Here is a 25,000-nt window from a genome sequence, read left to right on the forward strand (position 1 = left end):
ATTTTCGCTAGCCTGAAGGTCGGGTGTTCGATCCCTGCATTTGCCGAGAAAGTTCATCCAGATTTTCCGGCGTGGTACCCACTTGTCAGTGATGAAGGACGGAGGGCCTGACAAGGACAGCTGTCTAGTCGTTCGGATGGGACGAAAAACCGAGGTCCCGTGTACATAATTGGCGTGCACGTAAAAGATCTCTTGACAGTTGGAATTCGATATAAGAGTATGCCGTAGCGTCGCTGTTCGGGCAAAATTTGCCTCATAGCACACTGTATGCATGGCGTATGCCCGTCCTCATTAGCCCAGTCGGAGCAGAACAGTAGGACGTTAAACCCATTTCATTTCATTGTATTTGGTGTTGACTGGTAAAGTCTCTTGCTATTTTCAGATTGGTTTCTGCTTGTCAGTGGTGGTGAACTGACTGCGTCTAGTCATTCGGACGAGAAGAAAAACCAAGGCCCTGTGTACACGTTGATATTTTAGGCCAGAAATTTGATATCGGGATAAATCTAAATTCTTTGCAACTATAGCAAAAAACCCGGAAACTCGGTGAGCTCATACACCACACTACCTGGACGCGCAAATACTTTGTAATTCGATTACCCAGGTAAAAACAGGTTTTACTCAGGTAAACAATTATAAAATGTATTGATAGTTAATACCGAGCCTGAAACCTACCCCCAGCCCCTAGCCCCCAGCCCCCAGAAGGTTCTTCTTGGCCATAGCCGACATCAATAGAAAGCGTGGACCCTTAAAATCAATTTTGCATTATTCAGGTGGTGTACCTCGGCTTCTCTCTATGGTTTTGCTTTTGGTATTGGTCAGTTATCTGGAAACTTTTACCTGAATTTGTTTTTGATGTTTATATTGGAGTTCCCCATTTTCATACCTATAATATATGCCTTAAATAAGTAAGTTGGGGTTATTACACAGTATCACAGGTGAGTTTAGGTTATTTACCCGGTAACATAGGTAAGTTCTGATAATTACCCAGTACCATAGATGAGTACCATAATTACCCAGTACCATTGGTTTCCTAAGCTATTTGTCGCGTTCCCCTGGTTGCCAATGATTGTGGAATCACAGTTACCCGGGTTTATAGTTTTGGAATTGCTTGTTCATTTTACCATATTATACGTTTAAGTGAAGGGATGAAACGAGCTAGGCCTACTGTCCAAAATCACAAGTTTCAAAAACAGAACCTCGTAAAATTTTTAAAGTAAAAAGACCCGAAAAAATCCCCAAATGTATGAGGCCCTGTTGAATTGTAGACCCTAAGCTGTCGCTTGTTTTTACGTATGTGTAAATCAGACACTGCATCGGTGATATTATTGTAAAATATATTTTATATTTTGTGTAGATTCGGTCGGAGAACGGTGGCAACTGTCATGTACGGTGCAGGTACTATCTCCTGTATAGCAGTCATTATCATTCAAAATACAGGTAATTAATTAATATATAGGTAAAATATATAGATAATTAGTTAATATATAGGCAATATACAGGTAATATACAAGTAATTAAAATACAGGTAAATACAGGTAATTGATTAATATACAGGTAAAATACACGTAATTAATATAGAGGTAAATACAGGTAATTAATTAATATATAGGTAAAATATATAGATAATTAGTTAATATACAGGTAATTAATTAATATACCGGTAAAATACAAGTAATTAATATGCAGGTAAATACATGTAATTGATTAATATACAGGTAAAATACATGTAATTAATTGATATACATGTGAAATACAGGTGATTAATTAATATACAGGTAATATATAGGTAATTTTTACTTTAATTTGTTTTGTTTTTTAATTACAGTGTATATTGTGGATTTAATTTCAGGTTTTGGGGTGGGTTTTTTCTAATTGTAGTGTTTTAATTTTTAATTTTTATTTTAGCATCTTTTTACTTTAATTTGGTTTAGTTTTTTAATAACAGTGTATATTATAGCTTTAATTTCGTTGTTCTGTGTGGTTTTTTCTAATTGTAGTGCCTTTCGGATATAAAGGTGTAATGATCACAACCCTATCTCTAGCAGCTAGATTATTTAGCGCCATGGCTTGGGCGGGTATCATCATCATCACCACCGAGAGTTATCCTACTGTTATTCGGTGAGTTTCAATCTCTCTCTCTCTCTCTCTCTCTCTCTCTCTATCTCTTTTAGATCGTTGTAATAAAAATCAACAACTCATTTGAATCAGTCCCCAGGGCTTGAAATTTTGAGCCTCCGAATGACCATTCTGAGCTATTTTGAGATATAAGACATAACAATCTGATTCAAATAAAGATCTATATTTCGTTTCGTTTGTTTATACCTTCCATGGCCTACACTACATGAAGATCTGACCGGTTGTCGGGGTCATACCAGAGGCTTTTGGCCCTATGACGTCAGACATTTGATTAACCAATCGGCGTTGATGTTTCTAGTGGGTTCCCCACAGTCCCCCCCCCCTCCAATCCGCACCAGGTCCTACTGCGTGTCTCCATTGTTATTATGATTCTGAGATAATTTGGTCCAACTGCTTCATTTCCATATATATTTACTATGTCGACATTTTGTAGTTGATCGTATGTTTTGTAAATGACTATGTTCTACTGGTGTATGATATATAGACTATGTTCTACTGGTGTATGATATATAGACTATGTTCTACTGGTGTATGATATATAAACTATTGGTGTATGATATATAGACTACATTCTACTGGTGTATGATATATAGACTATGTTCTACTGGTATATGACATATAGACTATGTTTTATTGGTGTATGATATATAGACTATGTTCTACTGGTGTATGATATATAGACTATATTCTATTGGTGTATGATATATAGACTATGTTCTACTGGTGTATGATATATAGACTATGTTCTATTGGTGTATGATATATAGACTATTGGTGTATGATATATAGACTATATTCTATTGGTGTATGATATATAGACTATATTCTATTGGTGTATGATATATAGACTATATGCTACTGGTATGATATATAGACTATGTTTTATTGGTGTATGATATATAGACTATGTTCTACTGGTGTATGATATATAGACTATATGCTACTGGTATATGATATATAGACTATTTTCTACTGGTATGATATATAGACTATGTTTTATTGGTGTATGATATATAGACTATGTTCTACTGGTGTATGATATATAGACTATATGCTACTGGTGTATGATATATAGACTATATGCTACTGGTGTATGATATATAGACTATATGCTACTGGTGTATGATATATAGACTATATGCTACTGGTATATGATATATAGACTATTTTCTACAGGTGTATGATATATAGACTATGTTCTATTGGTGTATGACATATAGACTATATTCTACTGGTGTATGATATATAAACTATGTTCTACTGGTATGATATATAGACTATATTCTACTGGTGTATGATATATAGACTATATTCTATCGGTGTATGATATATAGACTATATGCTACTGGTGTATGATATATAGACTATATTCTACTGGTGTATGATATATAGACTATGTTCTACTGGTGTATGATATATAGACTATATGCTACTGGTGTATGATATATAGACTATATGCTACTGGTGTATGATATATAGACTATATGCTACTGGTGTATGATATATAGACTATATGCTACTGGTATATGATATATAGACTATTTTCTACAGGTGTATGATATATAGACTATGTTCTATTGGTGTATGACATATAGACTATATTCTACTGGTGTATGATATATAAACTATGTTCTACTGGTATGATATAAAGACTATATTCTACTGGTGTATGATATATAGACTATATTCTATCGGTGTATGATATATAGACTATATGCTACTGGTGTATGATATATAGACTATATTCTACTGGTGTATGATATATAGACTATGTTCTACTGGTGTATGATATATAGACTATGTTCTATTGGTGTATGATATATAGACTATATGCTACTGGTGTATGATATATAGACTATGTTTTATTGGTGTATGATATATAGACTATGTTCTACTGGTGTATGCTATATAGACTATGTTCTACTGGTGTATGATATATAGACTATGTTCTACTGGTATGATATATAGACTATGTTCTATTGGTAGACTAAATGCTACTGGTGTATGATATATAGACTATGTTCTACTGGTGTATGATATATAGACTATATTCTATTGGTGTATGATATATAGACTATATGCTACTGGTGTATGATATATAGACTATGTTTTTTTGGTGTATGATATATAGACTATTTTTATTTCAGAAACTTGGGTTATGGTGCCGCTAACACGGCAGCTCGTATTGGAGGAATTGTCGCGCCTTTTATCTTCACCCCGGTAAATTTTTCATATTCTTTCCCTTCGATCATCAGGAGGCGGGGTGTCTCCGCCTTATAAATGTCATATAAATTATTATTTAATTTAGACATTTATTCACTTGAAAAGTCCAGAATCAACTCTCTAGGCTTTCGCGTTGCTTAGATATTGAATGTATTAGAAGCTCCACGCCAGTTAATAATTGAACAGAATCAACTCTCTAGGCTATCGGGTGGCTTAGATATTGAATGTATTAGAAGCTCCACCCCATTTAATAATTGAACAATTAAATGGATATTTGAAACCTTGATTATTGTCGAATCAATGGTACTCATAACCTCGCGCAGATTGAAGACACTTGACTGAAATTTTCAATAAATTATTTATCTACATCTAACACAATGCCTCTTTAATTAGTTTGTATTGTATATCTCCATAGTGATAATGAAACAGTACCATATATTATATATTATAGAACACAGTTTTTATGGGATACAGTCACTAGTTTTATTCTAAACAAGCACGACGTTTCGACAAGTATCCTCTTATATTTTCAGAGTGACAATGGTACCATATATTATAGTTTGTATTGTATATTTTCAGAGTGGCAATGAAATGGTACCATATATTATAGTTTGTAATGTATATTTTCAGAGTGGAAATGAAATAATGCCATATATTATAGTTTGTATTTAATATTTTCAGAGTGACAATGGTACCATATATTATAGTTTGTATTGTATATTTTCAGAGTGGCAATGAAATGGTACCATATATTATAGTTTGTAATGTATATTTTCAGAGTGGAAATCAAATAATGCCATATATTATAGTTTGTATTGAATATTTTCAGAGTGACAATGGTACCATATATTATAGTTTGTATTGTGTATTTTCAGAGTGGCAATGAAATGGTACCATATATTATAGTTTGTAATGTATATTTTCAGAGTGGAAATGAAATAATGCCATATATTATAGTTTGTATTGAATATTTTCAGAGTGACAATGGTACCATATATTATAGTTTGTATTGTATATTTTCAGAGTGATAATGAAATGGTACCATATATTATAGTTTGTAATGTATATTTTCAGAGCGGCAATGAAATGGTACCATATATTATAGTGATCGTCTTACTTGGTTTAAGCGGGATTCTAACCAGGTTATTTCTACCGGAAACTCTAGGATTAGCCATGGAGGATGTAGTACAGGTCGACCAGGAAGGGGACCAGGAAGGGGTACAAGAAACAAAAGACACGCCCACGAACGGGCATCCATTTAAAGAAACGCCAGACCTTACAAATAGACAATCAAACAAAGGCGAGGAAAATAAGAATGGCAGACGCGCGCCCATAATATGTCTTTTCACTGAAAACACTAGACTTTAATTCTGTGAAACAAACTAGATGCTATATCGCAGCCCTCATTATACGGAAATTGGAAGGGGGGTATCATTGACCCTCAGGGTATGAATTCTAATTAAAGACGCACACCACGCCCTGACCCTTGCTAATATTGATCAATCTGTAATCATGAATATGTAAACCGACTGTGGTGGCCAATTTCCTCCCTATTTTTGAGGGATACGAGATATATGTGACTACTCTTACAAACGATAATGGGTAGTCTCGATCAATGCAGCCTATATTCAAAACTATAGTTAAATGAGTTTAATACTAATGTATTAATAAGAGGCCAGTATTCACGGTAAAATTCTATATTCAGCCCATCATTTCCTGGGGTTTTATTATTTTTAAATAGTTTTAATGCTTCCAAAAATTCACGGTTGTCAATTTTATGTTCCAGCATCTGACTTTGATTTTCATTTAATTTTTGGAAGTACTGTTTCCTGAGGAATATTGTATCCTCGAGGCCTGATTTGTTATGGGTAGTCTCTGAATAAAGATTCGAGTAATAGTTATAAATTTCCCTTGATATTTCCTTTGGGCAAATAATTTCACTATTATCTTTTTCAATTCTGTTTAATGATGTTGATATTTTATTTTGTTTCTCTAAACTTAGCAATAATTTTGTATTCTTTTCCCCTTTTCGTGCCACTCCACATTAGATCTTAAGATAGCCCCACGGATTTCTATATCATAAATTTGATCAAGCTTGTATTTAACGAAGTAATATTTTTCGTATGTTTCGACATCATGAGTGTTTAAGGATGAAATTTTATTTTCTAGACCCTGCATTTCTTGTATTAGTTTTTCTTTTAACTTACTTTTAATTTTTTGTTTCTTTTTACAGTATTTAATGGTTTCATTTTTAATTTTAAATTTAACGTAATCCCAAAGTCCCCCCCCCCCCCTATCTTCCTTATCATGATATTCATCCTTCCATATACTGATGGCGTTCTTTAATAATTTGTAATAATTTTTATCTAATATCAGATTGTTATTAAATATCCATAGTCCAGGCCCTCTTTTTGAATCAATAGTACATATTTTAATAGCAATTGCTTGATGATCACTGAATGTGTTTGGTATAATGGTGCACTCTTTTACAAAATCTTGAGTAGTGGCCGAGATTAACCAAAAATCTATCCTGCTTTGTATTAAAGGCTTAAGCTGTTTCCACGTATATCTACGTAACTTTGGATTTCTAACTCTAAATATGTCGATAAGATTAAAATATTTTATTATGTTTATAATAGCTACCTTGCTGTTGTTTTTTATTTTATAATTTCCACCCGTTCTGTCCAAGTCTTTGTTCATCACATTGTTAAAATCCCCGCCTATGATAACTGACAAGTCGTCGTAAACTTCAAAAGATTTGAGCATCTGATCTTGCAGTTTAAGAAAATGGGCCTTTTGCTGAATATCTATCGTGGGGCTGTACGTATTAACGAATAAAAAATTAGTCTGTCAGCAGTTTAAAATCAAAATAATAAAGTATCCATTTTCATCAGCTGTATATGACTTAATATCTAGATTACTCGATGTATTAAATAAAATGGCAGTTCCAGCTGAATTACTCTTTCCGTGTGCAAATATTATGTGATCTCCCCATTCTAGTTGCCAGGTGATTTCATCTGAGTTTGTGCTATGTGTTTCTTGCAGAAATATAACTTTTGCTTTTTGTTCCTTTAACCATACAAATATTTTATTACGTTTGATTTTATTACGCATACCTCTAGTATTTAAAGATATAATTTTTAAGTCTTCCATTGATATATGTAGATACAGTATATTATAGTTGCATTTGTATTAATTTTGTTCATGTTTAAGCATAATTCGTATAATGAGCATAATCTAAATAAAGTAAAGCTTACGATTGTTCTAACGATATAAAAAACATTTTTAAAAACGGTGACATCACTGTATATATATAAATATTGGTTTAAACTAACAAAGTCATTTGGTACTATGCGTTTAAATGTGGAATTAGTGTTCATAGATAGCTGTGTAATACTGAATGGAAACAGCGTGTTGAGCTCTGAGTCTCACAATTCCCTTATGTATAATTAAAAGTAGACAAAGTAGTTCATTTTTGGCGATATTGATTCGGTTTTTACTTAGGCAGTGATTGCTTAGTGATTGCTTAATTGACAGTCGTCAAAAGTTAAATAAGCCTGCCTATAACAACACGATTGGTTGTCAGTTGATTGACCCACATAATGTCTGTTCACGTGACGTAATCAATGGCCAATTTTAGTCGAATACCTTCTCACATTCATTTGGGTTTTTGACTCGTATAGTGTCTTATTGATTTTTCAAATACGGTTACATTCTAAAATTTGCCATTTATAAAACTTTGAAGAGTTTCTCTTTTGAGCCGAAAGAGAGAAGGTCTATGTCCTGTATTATGACTGATTTAACTAGCCAAATAATTGCTGTATGAAACAGACTGTAAAGGATATGCTCGCATAGGCTAACTAAAATAATTTGATAGCTTTTTTGGGGGGGTTTAGACACCTTAAAAAGACATTCCTTATAATACAATATTAGTAAATTCATAGACAAATTCATGTGATAATCAATATCACTTAAAAGGGTTCAACATCTAAAGTGACATACCATGTTAAACATTAATTCGTGATTTAAAGTGACTGACGTGATGTTGGACTATTTCTTCCTTTTAAGTAACATTCCTTATAACAAATATTAATTTATACCAATTACATAAAATAAAGTAGTTCTTCGTTGTTAAGTGATATTGGCTGTAACTTAACTTTCATTTATGCAAATAACTCACAGAAGTTCGCCATCATAAACTATATTATAACTTATATGTACAACAATTACGTGATATATAAGAAATAATTTGATAGCTTTTTGGGGGGTTTTAGACACCCTAAAAAGACATTCCTTATAATACAATATTAGTAAATTCATAGACAAATTCATGTGATAATCAATATCACTTAAAAGGGTTCAACATCTAAAGTGACATACCATGTTAAACATTAATTCGTGATTTAAAGTGACTGACGTGATGTTGGACTATTTCTTCCTTTTAAGTAACATTCCTTATAACAAATATTAATTTATACCAATTACATAAAATAAAGTAGTTCTTCGTTGTTAAGTGATATTGGCTGTAACTTAACTTTCATTTATGCAAATAACTCACAGAAGTTCACCATCATAAACTATATTATATCTTATATGTACAACAATTACGTGATATATAAGAAAATTAATTCAGGGCAGATTGGCTTTTCGATATACATGTACTGCGATTCAGCGTCGCTTAAATGAAGTGAACGGGGTTTAACACACTACTGTTCTTACAGCGGACCACAAGCCATATTTTTAGGAGAACTAATTATGCATATGGAACAGTTGTATATAGGATTTTTACTGAGTTTTAATGTTAAACACAAATTCATTTGTGGCTACAGTTTATATATTTCGAATGGGAACATTTTAACGTAAGCTTACTCTTAATACTGATATTGTTTAGATAATAAAATTATACAGAGCAATAGTGTGCAAAACTTTACAAAGTACTGAATTTAATTTCTAGGGTATTTCAATATGTCGAGTCATCTAATCTATGGGATTCTTCTTTTGCCGATAGCACAAATGTTTCTAGGTCGTCAAATAAGTCTATTCTCACCCTTTTTCTACCTGCTGCCTTTGCATATACACTGCCATTGAAATACCAACATTTGTCCACCATTGGTTTAGCGTAAGCCCTGTTGATTAGACTAAGGTTCTTTTTTGTGATATCATCAGCTAATTTAAAATTGTGTTCTTTAAATAATTTTCGGTTTTTCATTATTTTAGACTTGCACTCTGTATTTTTCATCTTTACAATAACCGGTTTTGGTCTATCAACATATTTTGATGGTAGTTCATGAATGGCTATTATGTCACTCTTAATTACATCTATACTAGATATCTTCCGTACGGTGTCAATGAAATTATCTTCCAAGTTTAGAGATACGTTTGGTGTGAGACCCAGTACTCTAATATTCATCTTACGAGAGTATTGTAATTTATATAATTAGTAAATAATTATTATTATCTAATGATTGGTGTTTTGTGATATATATATAGTGTAACCAATATATACATTGTACTTTTATAATCAATATGATACTGTTTATTAGTCAAGTTTATGTTCTTATGATTTGAATTTCTTCATGCAATATTTGTGAATCGCCAGTAGGAATAAATGTCTCTTATAGATACGTCTAGATGGCTGGAATTTGCACGGTAGGCAAGCCTCTGGGACTGCGGTCAGCGATGAACTCGTTTGATATCGACAAACTACGTTCCGATGGTACAGAAGCTCCTTTAAAGCTTCTTTCTCTTTCAGCGAGTAAGGCAATCTAGGATTGCCCGAAAAAGACAAGTTGCGGATTGAAGAAAAGTACGGCGAATGCTATTTGCCCGAAAAAGGAAAGACACTGGCAGATACAAGAACAAGTACGGTGAATGCTATTCACCCGAAAAAGGAAAGACGTTGGCAGTTTCAAGAACTAGTACGGCGAATGCTATTCGCCCGAAAAAGTAAAGACCCTGACAGAGTACGGTGAACGCTGTTCACCCGAAAAAGGACAGTTAATAGAAATAAACGTATTTAAGCTGTAAATACTGATATATATATATATATTTTGAAAGTTTTTGTTACGAGTCTGTCTTATTCCTACGGTGAAGCTTATTATAATTTTAGCAAAACACCGTTACTGACCACTTTTAGCTGGTCCTTACACACCCTTCCGAAGTTCCGTTTACCGGTGGCTCGTGATCAGCCAGGAATTGATCACTGGTGGCAGAGATACCAAGCTCCCCATACCCCAAACATGGTTTTCCCTTCAAGGAAAACGTTACACAGTTGAGAAATTCGCAAAAATATCATTTTCAACTTCAAATTCAAACGTTTGAAGATAACTATTCCATGGGGGGAAATAGAAAAAACAAGGGAGGTAATTGTGTTATTATTTCCGGGGTGAATGGTTTTTACCTATCATCGTATAACAGTGAGTTGACAACCTATTGAGCAAAAGACATAGAAATAATTATGTTTTGACTTTATTAGAAAATATGAAATTCACGCTTTAAGGAGTAGGGTCGCCTGTGCAACCTCGTGGGTTTTCTCTGGGTCCTCCGGTTTCCTCCCACTGCTAAAGACCCCTACGCGCAAGTGAATTATGTAAATCAAATTAAACCATATGTTAGTCCCGAAGTGACCTAGTTTGTGTCGAGTGGACGTTAAACCCCATTTCTCTCTCTCTCGCTTTAAATCTCCGCCATCCGGCGTTCTACAGTGTTGATTATAGGCTCGTCATGTAAATAAATATCTAAATAATAGTTTATATAACATTTGATGCCAATATAAAGACCTGCAATAGGCAGATTTAGCTCTTACTTGAATGCTACGTCCAGTTTGTGTATCTCAAGATTTCCAAGGTGAAACACACATGATTTTGATTTAAGACCTTGTAGTGAGGCCCCGATAACTGTAATAATCGGTCAAATCGGAATACAAGTACTAAAAATACAGATCTATATTTCGTTTCGTTTTTTTTTTATTATACTTTTGGTCATAGAAATATATAGACTAGAATGGCCGTCACGTGACTTGCGGCATGTGAATACGGCCGCCATCTTTGTACATTGATTCTGTTGACGTCGCGCGCGATGAACTCAATGAATCCAGCTTCGTTTCACGCTACGCTTGAAAGAAAGAAGGGTCGTAAAACACGCCATTGCCATACATACTAACAGGTTTTGTTCTACCAGTTTGTAAAACTTAATATGTATCTTCATTCTTCAATTTACTGGAATGACTCGAAGCGAAGCCGTACAAAATAGGCGTTTATAGCCATGGTGAAACATACATAGGCCTACATGAGATGCCACTTTCCTACACCATACGTCATTGGACTACACTACATAGGCCTACAGATCTGACCGGTTGTACTGATAGGTCGCGTCAGAAATCATACGAGCGGCTTTTGACCCTATGACGTAAGACATTTGATCAACCAATCAGCATTGGTGTTTCTAGTGGATTACACACAGTTCCGTGCACCACACGCCAAAAGCCCACTGTAACAGGCCGTTCCATGGGCTAAACCCTAATTACATTATCCAGAACACGTGAATGACAACAACTCTTCCAGATCCTAGTGTAGTAAAGACAAGTAAAATGAAATTTTGAACTATAAAAAACCGAAACGAAATTCCAGATCCTAGTGTAGTAAAGACAAGTAAAACAAATTTTGAACTATAAAAAAACGAAACGAAATTCCAGATCCTAGTGTAGTAAAGACAAGTAAAACAAATTTTGAACTATAAAAAAGGAAACGAAATTCCAGATCCTAGTGTAGTAAAGACAAGTAAAACAAATTTTGAACTATAAAAAACGAAACGAAATTCCAGATCCTAGTGTAGTAAAGACAAGTAAAGCGAAATTTTGAACTATAAAAAACGAAACGAAATAGGATCTGTGTTGTAATCAGATTGATTATATATGTGAACTTACCCACAATAAAACAGGACAATTTTATCGCAAAATAATGTCATTTCGTTGCCGGAAAGTCGACCATTTTGAAAACGGTCGCCATCTTGTATTTTCGAATGGGTGATGGACTTTTTCAAAAGAGTAGCCCCTAATTAAGGAGTATTTGTGCCAATTTAGATACTTGTATCCACCTTTCAAAAACGTCCATTAAATTACACAATAGGTGATACAAGAGCAGGTAGTAACACACTACATACAGTTGGCTGTCTTCAATAGAAATGGGGTTTAACGTCCACTCGACACAAACTAGGTCGTTTTGGGATCAGCACACGGTTCAATTATATTTCAATAATTCGCTTGTGGGAGGAAACCCAGAGGACGCGGAAAAAACCTGCGAGATTGGACAGGCGACCCTACTCCTTTTCACGGGGATTCGAAACCACGTCAGTTGACAGACCTTATGATACAGCGCGCACGTGCTATAACCATTCGGCCATTCAACCCCTCTCATTAGCCCAATAGAATGTTATGTAAATCAAATTTCATTTCGTTTCACTAACCCATATCACGCCCAATGGCAATGGCCAGCAATGTACATCCAATATCAAGTTGGTGATCAATAAACTGCACTCAAATTAGTTCTTTCCGTGACTCTACTGCACTAAAAGCGTCAGTGATATCCGATAAATCCAATACCAGGTTGAAGTCACCATCAATGTTCAACTTTGAGAAATTGTTCTGTCTCACCTGCGTTACACTAGAACGCAGATTTGATGTAATTCGTTTCGTATGACTGACGGAACGTTCCTCCGTGCAATTAAAGGCTGAGTGGTGTCTTGGAGGGGGTCTTCAACGCTTTTAATAAAGCCTCATGTCTGCGGCACGATATTGGTGCCACGGACGAGCGTAAATAGCCCACGTAACAGCAGGCTTCCACTGGAACCATTTATATTTAACAGTACTCGTGTCTTCTAGGTGGGGGGTTGGATGGCTGAATGGTTAGCGTGCGCGCGCTGTATCATAAAGTCTGTCATTGAGTCGACTGGCGTTGTTTCGAATCCCCGGTTGTACGTGACAAGGAGTAGGGGCGCCTGTCCAACCTCGTGGGTTTTCTCCGGGTCCTCCGGTTTCCTCCCACTGCTAAAGACCCCTATGCGCAAGCGAATTATTGAAATAAAATTAAAAACCATATGTTAGTCCCGAAATGACCTAGTTTGTGTCGAGTGGACGTTAAACCCCATTTCTCTCTCTCTCTGTCTTCTAGGTCGTTGTAATAACAGTCAACAACTCTTTTGAACCATCTAACCCTCTCTCTATCTGCCTGAAATTTTGACCTTCTAAAATGACCATTCTGAGCTATTTTGAGATAGAAGACATCAAAATCTAATTAAAATACAGATCTATATTTCATTTCGTTTGTTTATACCTTCTACATGAAGATCTGACCATTTGTACTGGGAGATCGCATCAGAGGTCACACGAGCGGCTTTTGACCCTATGACGTCAGACATTGATTAATCAATCAGCATTGACGTTTCTAGGGGTTAACCCACGGTTCCGTATAGAGCACGCCAAGAACTCGCCGTAATAGACCGTTTCATTGGCTAATTCCTCACATCAGCTATATAGAACACCTGTTATATAACAACCCTTCCAGATCCTAGTGTTGTGAAGACAAGTAAAACGAAATTTGGAACTATAAAAAACGAAACGAAATAGGATCTGTGTTTTAATCAAATTGCAAGACAACATTACTCGCCAGAGAACCAAATCCAGAATCCTTGGCCTACCAATCATGCCCCCGCACTTTGAAAATTTTAGCTCCATTCGGAGGGGGGGGGGGGTCAAAAATTTGGCCTTAAAAATGATCTGTTTTGAATAACGGAGCTGCGGTAGCGTGACGTTGGCTCCCTAATCTGGATGTAGCGTGTTCGATCCCGCTGTTAGCCGAGGGAGTTCATCGGGATATTCGGGTCTGGTTTCCCCGTGTCAATGATGTAGACAGGGGGCCTTAACAAGGGACAACATAGTCGTTCTGGTGGAATGATAAATAGAAGTCCCGTTTGTACTCCTTGACAGATGGAATTCGAAATGAGAGTAGGCCGTAGCGCCGCTGTCCGGGCAAAAATTCCCTTGTAGCATACTGTATGGCCTATGCCCGCATTCACCACTTCATTTCTTTCCAGTGGATTTTCCGACGTGCACCGTTGCCTCTTGGGCCCTTGTCAGTGATGCTAAGTTAGTGTTAGTTGTATTTTACGTCCGCTTCCACCGAGGTGATATCGCAGACGGAGTGCCTTACAAGGGACAGCGTATAGTCGTTCGGATGGGACGAAAAACCGACGTGCACGTAAAAGAGCCCGCTGTCCGGGCAAAATTTCCCTATAACACACTGCATGGCGTAGGCCATACGTGTGCCCGTCTTCGTTATAGCCCAGTCGGAGCAGAACAGTAGGACGTTAAACCCCATTTCATCCATTTGATAATGAACATTAGAACAATGTATAATAATTATAAAGTCTGATTTGTATAATCTTTGTATTTGATCGACTTGACTTGAATATATAATACCGTATATTTCACAGTAAATTATTGGTTATTAAAACCAATATTTCGTCTGTTTTTTTTAATCTATATAAATCCATTTCTGAAAAGATAAATTTTGAAACATACTTTAGTTTTCTTAATGTTCATAAAGGAAAAATACTCTTCAATTTGCTAACGTAATTAGGCCTAATGTAGCAGCGAAGTCTTAGAGTGACTGAACTCGACTCTGTTTAATTAGAATAGAGAGAGAGAGAGAGCTTAAAGGTAATATCACGTGACACTTCCTCAGTCAAAATGTCGGAAGGAGATGTGGAAAATGGCGAGACGGCTGTGCTTATTTCTCAGCGTGATAGGAATATACGGATTGACCAAAAATTTAACGATATAGACCGATCGACAAGGGTAAGTTTGTTTGTTAGGCCAATTAGATTTCATAGATAAGCTTGTAGTCAGTGACAGTCAAGCTGATAACGGTTTATCTCGACTTGTCTTCACCGTACACGACTCACGTGGGCCGTGTATTGTAGGCTATAGCCTGTAGTATTGACTATTGTGGAGTATAGAGAGGACATATAATACGCAGAACTGTCTGTCTCCGCCAGATTGTTTACAGATCGTGGTTTAGTCAGTGCTCCCAAACTACAAATCTGACCATCTTTGACTTTATTTAATAAACTCTGTAGGCTTTACCATGGACCTGTATTATAAGGTCCATGGCTTTACTACTCAGTGAGCATTTTATTTCAGTCCCATCCGATGTACACAGTGGCCAGATTTCTTCACAACATGTACAGGCTTACCTTTCAGCTTCCTAAATGTCATTTAGGCTTGATAACGATAAAAGGATATTTATCTAAACGTTGTCATGCCAGTGTATAATTTACAATAATAAACGAGTGATTGTCTCATACAACTGTAGTTTTTTTTAAAAACATATTTAAGCTTTTTCTTTAAATCAATCCAGCATGCAACACACTTTTTATTACATATCTTTAAAAAATTTAGCAGGACACTTATTTATAAACAGAGATGAAATTAGAGATGGATGTAGCTTAATCTCTTATAAGTACGAGATCAGTACAGCCCCTGATTAAGGATATTGGGAGCTGACATGTCGTCGTGACGTGAGCATGTCATTACAAGTCATTTATGATATCACCCAAGTGTCCGTGGATTATTCTTCGTGGAATAAAACCCTGGTGATACAGGTATCAAATGTTTCATACATATTTAGCGCTGTCAAGGTGGGAAGTACTGTATTCTGTAGTGCTAGGTATTGCCACTGTAGTCACGATATGATACGTATTGCGATTCAGGTGCTATAATATGATTGGTACCATGATTCATAACCAGGTCAATATTTACTAAGAAAACAACAGGATAAATGAATAATTGATATTTTTAATCCTGCCGATGTTGAAGAAATAAAACTGTTTTATATCACGATAACGATGTGGATCCAAATAAGGACCAAGACAATTTAAGGGTGTTTGTGTGTCTATTGATAATGTGTGACGTGGATAATTAAGAGTGACAGGTTAGTTATTAAAGTGATAAAAAAAACATAAAAAAAAAGAATTGCTATACATCGATTCAGCATCTCACTGAATAGGGAGAGGGGTTTTACATAGGCTAAGCCTGTTCCCTAATCCCATTCAGACAACTTGAATAAAAATATTGTTTTTAAAAAAAAAAAATCTCGCGATTCAATACACGAATCATGAGAAGGTGAATCGCGATATATCGATTCAACGATATTTTGTGCTAGCACTAGTATTCCGGAGAAAGTCAAATTACAGTTTCTATATTATTGCAAAATACCAACACACCTGTTTAAATGACTAACCCGCGGAACGGAGTAGTTGGGTTAAACGACTCCGCAGATACAAAACGATAGATTAAATGTCGGTATCGAATCATGAACAGAAACATGTCTTACACGGGGATGGGCGTGTAGATCAAGATCTATCTTAGAGTTATCTCCATTTGGACGTTTGGACGCAAGTGTTGAAGTTTTGCGACAGTCCCCTGTCTGGTAATGTTAGATTTTATACAAGTGCACATCATCTTTTGTGGACTTAATTATACCCCATCAGATTACAGCAGATCTCTGTCTAAATGATCTATTCCCGAGGGTTAATTCAAGGGACTTACAATCCAATTAGCTTACAGCAGATCTCCGTTTATTTGATCTATTCCCAAGACTAATTATACATGTACACAATAATAAATGCTGGAGGACTACATTACACACAATACAAACCGACAAATCAGTGGACATGACAACCGAGACAATACAAACAATAAACAACAAACATATCGTATCCAGTGAATGGATCCTGGGGTCAGCCATAAACATCTACTGCGACTTGCGCTGTACAGTTGCTTGCCTGTAATAACACAAACTACACAGTATAAACAACAAATTATCGTATCAAGTTAATGCATCTGGGGGCTAGCCATAAGCAACAAGCGTCTACTGCCACTCTGCTAGACATGACTCAAAATGAACAAAATAATAATTTACAAGAAAGACGTAATACGACTGGTCTTGATGTTAGTCGTATTCTGAATGGTGATAGTCTACAAGTTGACGTCAAGAGTGAAAACGTCCAGAAAATTTAACAATATACTAAGGGCAATAATACGGATGAAATTTAGGTAAAAAACTTAAAATTAATTGATAAAGTTTATAAGTGTTGACCTCCGTTGCCACTGAGAGGGATTTCACAGAAAATGTTTGGTAAGAAACTTGTCAGATAAACGAGTCATATTTGTGAGGCAAGTCAAGTCAAGGAAATATCCTACCCTACATAAAAATAAACGGCAATCATTTTGAGAAATCAGATTAAAGATAAAATCATTGATACAGTAAATACGGTAAAAATATCAATTTAAAATATAGATTTTTTTTGGGTTAAATTTCTTTTGCTAAAGATTAATTACTGGTATTTTACAGCAGTAACAGAATTACTGGTAGTACTCGATGTGTCGTTTAACGCTATAGGAATCCGTTGCAAACTATAATATTGTTTAAGTTGAATCTTTAATGAGAATACATGTCTAAACAGGACTCAATTCCATACAGCATGTACTAAGTAATGATAAATTAAAATTTTATCGATCTATACTGTTCGAGCGTAACAAGATGCTGTCAACTTTTATTGATAGCGGAGAAACCTGATTGACGTAGTTTAAAACTTTGCTCTAATTCAAGTCTCTAAGATTATCTAGCGTTGATATGTTTAATTTGTTTTCTTAATTAAATGTTAATTAATCAAATGAATACATATTTAGTGTGTATTAAGCCGTGAGTAATTTGATATTTTGGCCTTTAATAAGCTTCAGTAATATCTTTAAGCAGTAAGTATTTTACAAGTATAGTCGTTTGGTACTGATCTGACTATTGTTATTTTTATAACCCCTGATAATCTCTTATTAAGCCTAGCAGCTTACATTTGTCTTAGATATAACAGTTGGTAATGGCGGAATAGCTGACATTAATCCCTTTTTACTACCACAAAAAAGATTACAACATACAGCGAAAACCAGTCTTGATACACTCAAAACATTGATACCGTACATTAAAATACTGATTTACATCCCAATGTAATTAAAGGGCCATTATGCAAGAGTTAAATCTGCCTATTGCAGGTCTTTCTTTGGGCCTTATTTATATAAATTATTATTTAGACATTTCTTCACATCAATCATCGGACGGCAGAGATTTAAATTATTTTGAACACCCATGTGAAATTAGCGATAAAGTGGATAATCGAGGCTTAGTCTTGATTATCAAGTACCGTTGCTACAATAATAAATAATCTACACTGAATGTTCAACCAGTGATAACTTGGCCCAGAATAAAGTAATTTGAATGAAATTTTCAGTGTATTCATTTTGCATTATCTGTTATTGAACAATCTGATTATAACACAGATCCTATTTTGTTTTGGTTTTTTATAGTTTAGGATCTGGAAGATGTGAAAGATTAGCCAATGAAAAGGTCTGTTACAACAAGCTTTTGTTGTGTGGTGCACAGAACTGTGGGTAATCCACTAGAAACATCAATGCTGATTGGTTGATCAAATGTCTAACTACTTAGGGTCAAAACCCGCTCGTATGACCTCTGACGCGACCTACATCTATCACTACAACCGGTCAGATCTTCATGTCTGGTAGCCATCGAAAGTATGAAAGTACGAAATGAAATATAGATCTGTATTTGATCAGATTGATTCTTGAAACTAGGCAAAATGGTCAGCTCTTCATCAAAATCGTACATAATGTAAATGAAATAAAATGGGGTTTAACGTCCTACTGTTCTGCACTTAACCTGGGCTAATTGAAGACGGGCATACGCCATACAGTGTGCTATGAGGGAAATTTTGCCCGGACAGCGGCACTACGGCCTACTCTTATATCGAATTCCAACTGCCAAGGGATCTTTTACGTGCATGCCAATGTGTACACAGGACCTCGTTTTTTCGTCCCATCCGAACGACTAGACCGCTTTCCTTGTCAGCCCCTCCGTCCTGCATCACTGACAAGGGAGAACCACGCCGGAAAATCTGGATGAACTTTCTCGGCCAATGCAGGGATCGAACGTACATAATGTATCTTTAAGGCCTATTAATTAGATAATCTCTATTTGAGCTTTTCCCTGGTTGTACGTGACAAGGAGTAGGGTCGTCTGTCCAACCTCATTGGTTTTCTCCAGGTCCTCCAGTTTCCTCCCACTGCTAAAGACCCCTACACGCAAGTGAATTATTCAAATAAAATTGAACCATGTTAGTCCCAAAATGACCTGGTTTGTGTTGAGTGGCCTGGACAGCAGCACTACGGCCTACTCTTATATCGAATTCCAACTGCCAAGGGATCTTTTACGTGCACGCCAATGTGTACATGGGACCTCGGTTTTCATCCCATCCAAATGACTAGACAGCTGTCCTTGTCAGGCCCTCCATCCTGCATCACTGACTAGGGAGAACCATGCCGGAAAATCTGGATGAACTTTCGCGGCCAATGCAGGGATCGAACACCCGACCTCCAGGCTAGCGAGCCAGCGTCTTACGCACTTAGCCACTGTCATCCCCTGTTCATAAATAGTTCAATGGAAAATAAATATCTTGCAAATTTCATTCAAATTACTTTATTGTGATTGAAGTGTTTGAAATTTTGACAAGATGTAGATTGTTTATTATGGTAGCAACGAAGTCTTGATTAATCTATTTTATCGTTAAATTTTTAGATGTCGGGGGTGTTCTAATTCATTTAAAATCTAGGCCAACCGATGGACTTGTCATAAGACTTAAATAGTCAGATTTACATGAAGCTCTTGCATCTTTAACAGTTTTAAACTTATGGGATGCATGACTGCTTCAAGAGAATGTAATGTCATGATATTCTTTTGATAGATCAGAGCAAAAAACTAAATGTCATCGCTTCGGCGAAATGGTTGTTTGTAATTGAAAAAGTGTAAATAGAATTTGACATACAACAAAGAAATAAATCTACATTTTGTATTTGAGAATAACATACAGCACACATTGATTTTATTACCGTAACGCTTTTCTATAACGACTTTAATATAATAATATTGACTTCATGTTAATCCGTCCAATCTGGCGTGGGATGGAATTCAATAGGACACGGTTACTTATAGTTTTGTTGTGATTTTGTCCTGAATAATACAGGTGTTCGTCAGGATAATCAGAACTACTTCCACCTTTTCATGGAGTCCCGTACTATCAGCTTGATTTAATTTAACGTTGCTTTTTTTTTGCATGACTATGGCTCCGATTATGTTTTAAACTTAAAATAGATGCCCCTTGATGCCTGAGAAAAATAGCCCCCATCACTCCTACAGTTTGAATACAATATATTTAAAATACCTGGAATATAATCAAAGACTTTAAAGGTAAAAGCACTTCTTCCAACATTCACTAATTTTATAAAACCTGTTCTGGATGACTTCATATGGTAAGCTCAGCTCAGCGAAAGACAGGGAGCCTGAGATACACTTATAAAACCTCTCACCATGATGATGTAACCTATTGAGATGATCTGAGTTTAACCAGCGAAAGACAGGGAGCCTGAGATACATTTAAACCTCTCACCATGTTGATGTAACCTGTTGAGATTATCTGAGTTCCAACTTGACAACATTATCAACTCTCATCTAATTAATGAATAAATAAACACAACTAGGATTGATTAATTAGTGATACTCAGATTGTATTCAGCCTTCCTTGGACTCACTGGGTTCTAGTTCTTGATTAACATCTACTGAAAACATCAAGTGTTGTAGAAACTGAGATTGTTCTCAGTCTTCCTTGGACTCACTGAGTTCTAGTTCTTGATTAACATCTACTAACAACATCCAGTGTTCTAGAAACTCAGATTGTATTCAATCTTCCTTGGATGGATTAAATCCTCTTTCTGTGATTAAATGAAAGTTTAAAATCTACACCCATTGTTTGTGTTTCTTCTAGAAACTCAGGTGTCTTCAGGTGTGCTCATAAGTGTTCAGTCTTCCTTGAACAGACAGTTCTCTTTCCATGATTAAACTAAAGTTTAATATCTACACCAACTTTTAGGATTATTCCGTTTGTGTAGTCTTCCTTGGAAGTATTGGGATTTTAAACTTCTAGATTTGTTAAAATATACATTTCAAGACAGGCCTACATTGGCTAAACTCATGTAAGAAGAATTCAAGTATGCCTCAGACTCAGAGGATCCTGAAAATAGCTTGACATTTCAAAAATAAAATTAGTGAAAAGAGATTTTTCTGGGGATTTAATTGTTTCATGGTCAAGACAGGCGTAATGTACAGTGTTGACAGTAATTCCTGTACGCTGATAATATAATCAAGTAGGAACCCTAGATTATCCGAAGGTTCTTCTAGGCCCGAGTAGGGGGGCCTGAAAATAATCCGAGAAGAGAATTATATTGTTGGGAGTTGGTCTTGTAGAGTAAGGGCAGAATGAAGGTAGGTTATTAATATTTTATAGAAGTAGACATTTATGTCCAACATTTAGACTGTTCGTGATCATGCTCCTGTCTACAGAGTTCTATATGACCAGGCATAATGACCAGTCAGTTTTAGATAATAAAACTTTTATTTTGGTGGCCGTGTGCGTGACTATTTATATGACGGAGACCGGTAAGAGTTTTTTTACTGTTTATTCTTTCCTGTTTACATCCCCTATGAGAGTCTTGTATTACCGGTACGTCTAAATAGCAATGCGCACGTGTGCATGGCTATTTAGATGCACCGTGTGCCAAGCAAAATAATGATTTGTTCACAACTCGGATAATATTTTAGAATGTTATTACCGAGTCGTTTTGAACAGATATCGGTAACCCAAATATCGGCAAGATGGCCGTGTATTGGTCGATACCGATTTCTTTGATTAGGCCACTTATCGGCCATTTATCGATATTTAAATAGAGTATCGGACCATCACTAACTATGGATCTTTACTTTATCGCTATGATGCTTTAATTTATCGCTATGATGCTTTAATTTATCGCTTTACTTTATCGCTATGATGCTTTAATTTATCGCTATGATGCTTTAATTTAGCTTTAATTTATCGCTATGATGCTTTAATTTATCGCTATGATGCTTTAATTTATCGCTATGATGCTTTAAATTATAGCCATAGTGCTTTACTGTTAAAGCGGTTTATCGCTATGACACTTTATCACTATGACACTTTATCGCTATAATGGATCTTTACTTGCATTGTTAATAAACCTGTAACCAGTATTATATTTTTATTTATTTAGATTTGATGAAAGTAATGATTATATTATTATCGTTGATCTGTTTATATTTATCAGTAATTGATCTGAGTATCTCCAGGGTATAATATACATTATATAACAACTATATCAGCCTATTGCACATCTTTATATTGGACTTTTGTACGTGACAAAGAGTAGGGTCGCCTGTCCAACCTCGTGGGTTTTCTTCAGGTCCTCCAGTTTCCTCCCACTGCTAAAGACTCCTACGCACAAGCGAATTATTGAAATAAAATTGAACTATTTGTTAGTCCCGAAATGATCTTCTTTGTGTCGAGTGGATGTTAAACCCCCCTTCTCTCTCTCCCCCTTTTAGAGATTCAACATGAATAATATTGTAGTTTGTAAAGTGGGGCTTATGTCCACCTTGGCTGCTCTCTCTCTCTCTCTCTCTCTCTCTGTCTCTCTCTCTCTTGTAATGGATTTAAATATATACAAATTATTTAGACATTTATTCACATACATGTAAGTCCATAATCACCTCTCTACATTATCAGACGGCCGAGATTTTATATAGATTAGAACATGATCACCTTTTAAGGTGTTAACGATACCCCCCCCCCCAGATAATCGAGATTGAGTCTGGATTATCAAGTACCGTTGCTATGATAATAAACTATCTACGCTACATTTGATCAAAACTTCAAACACTTCAATTTATACAGAATAAAGTAATTGGACTGAACTTTTCAATTTTCATTATCTGTTTTTGAACTATACTAAATGTCCAAAAGAAAGTATACACACTAAAAATATGACTAAGTTTTGTTTAGATTAAAAACATTTGATAAAACATTACTGAGTTTGTCTCATGCATCCAAACTCAACATTAAAAAGGAAAATAAAAAAGCGAAACAGGTTGACATAGTACCCAAATGCTGCATACAATGGAAACGACTTTGGTTGATGCAGCACGAAATGTACAGTGTATACTTTCTTTTGGACATTAGTATATTATAGCAAGAATGGTTAGCTCTTAAAAAATTTCCAACATGAGTGGTGTTGGAGTAGGACGTTAACACGATTTTATTTTGTTTGTGTTGAGTGGGTGTTATGCTCCAGTTCTGTATAATAATACAATAGAAAGTATGAGTTATATTGATATTAGTTGGTTTGTTGTAGTTTATTGTATTTTACGATCTGATATAAAGGTGACAGGTGGCCTGGTTGTTATTGTCGTCTTGTTTATTGTATCATTATGACCATGTCAGTCAGGCTTTTTATTTCTGACCACTAATCTCTGGTGGTATTAGTAACCTCGTGGGTTTTCTCCGGGTCCTCTGGTTTCCTCTACGGCTAAAGACCCCTATTGGGAAGCGAATTATTGAAATAAAATTGAACCATATGTTTGTCTCAAATGTGTTGAGTAGACGTTAAACCCCATCTCTCTCTCTCTCTCTCTCTCTCTTAAGTAAAATCAGCAGAAATGATTAATTGAACCAGAGGTAATACATATTAATCGTTATTTGATCGGAAGTTGGTGATAAGCATGCGGGGAAGCCATTCGTCTCTTCAATCAATCTGGTTTAATCAGAGAGCCACCATCTTTATAATTATTGTAGTTGATCGCAGACACAGGGAATATCACGATCATTGTATCACGTAAAATGACACACGCCAGATGTCGTCCGTCATCACACTCAGATATAACTCTATCTGTTTTACTTCGGAGTCTGAGTTATATTAAAGATACATTATGTAAGATTTTGATAAAGGACTGGTCGTTGTTGCTAAAATAGTTATGTTAAAGATGCACTATGTAAGATTTAGATAAAGGACTGGTCGTTGTTGCTATGATACTTATATTAAAGATGCATTATATAAGGTTTTGATAAAGGACTGGTCGTTGTTGCTATAATCTATATATATATTTGTGACTGTCGTTTGTTTGTCTGTCTGTCTGTCTGTTCGGGGTTGGCGGCTACACTAGGTCTGCCCCGAGTCTGAAATTTGGGGTATAGCGGTAGCTCGGACCGGGGAGTAACATAGGCCAGGTGGCGTTAGTCTACCACTTCCGGTTTCGGAGTTATGACCCCCGAGCGAAGCCGGTCTGTTCGGGGTTGGCGGCTACACTAGGTCTGCCCCGAGTCTGAATTTTGGGGTATAGAGGTAGCTCGGACCGAGGAGTAACATAGGCCAGGTGGCGTTAGTCTACCACTTCCAGTTTCGGAGTTATGATCCCCGAGCGAAGCCGGGTATCCTGCTAGTACTTATATAAAAAATGCACTATGTAAAATGCACTATAGCAAGAACGACCAGTCCTTTATCTAAAACTTACATAATGCATCTTTGAAATTGCTGATGGTCGTGTGCAATTTTTTGATATCTCATTTTTCACAATTCAATCTTTTTTGGATATCTCATTTTTAACAATTCAATCTA

General features: G+C 35.8%; 2 protein-coding genes and 1 long non-coding RNA gene across 15 annotated transcripts in view; 2 read left to right on the forward strand and 1 right to left on the reverse strand.

Annotated features, from left to right (window-relative positions):
• Positions 1-7,478, forward strand: part of LOC126828525 (solute carrier family 22 member 16) — a gene marked incomplete in the record, with an annotated part of 9,019 nt that extends 1,541 nt beyond the window's left edge. Inside the window, 5 exon segments of the mRNA XM_056102481.1 lie at positions 771-905; positions 1,355-1,437; positions 1,998-2,118; positions 4,284-4,356; positions 5,434-7,478. Of these exon segments, the coding sequence (XP_055958456.1) occupies positions 771-905; positions 1,355-1,437; positions 1,998-2,118; positions 4,284-4,356; positions 5,434-5,727 (706 nt within the window).
• A 7,611-nt stretch (positions 7,479-15,089) lies between these two features.
• Positions 15,090-25,000, forward strand: part of LOC126828523 (putative adenosylhomocysteinase 3) — a 149,943-nt gene continuing 140,032 nt past the window's right edge. The window contains exon 1 of the mRNA XM_050558328.2: positions 15,090-15,211. Coding sequence (XP_050414285.1) covers positions 15,104-15,211 — 108 coding nt within the window. The 5' untranslated portion in view covers positions 15,090-15,103. The remainder of the gene's footprint in view (positions 15,212-25,000) is intronic.
• The window catches only part of LOC126828526 (uncharacterized), a 74,574-nt gene continuing 74,572 nt past the window's right edge, over positions 24,999-25,000 (reverse strand). For all 13 annotated transcript variants that reach the window (XR_007683110.2, XR_007683109.2, XR_007683114.2 and 10 more), the window contains one exon: positions 24,999-25,000. This exon is cut by the window's right edge and continues 172 nt beyond it. This is a non-coding gene — a long non-coding RNA (uncharacterized LOC126828526).

Source organism: Patella vulgata, chromosome 7, assembly GCF_932274485.2.
Source record: "Patella vulgata chromosome 7, xgPatVulg1.2, whole genome shotgun sequence".
NCBI classification, from domain to species: Eukaryota; Metazoa; Mollusca; class Gastropoda; family Patellidae; genus Patella; species Patella vulgata.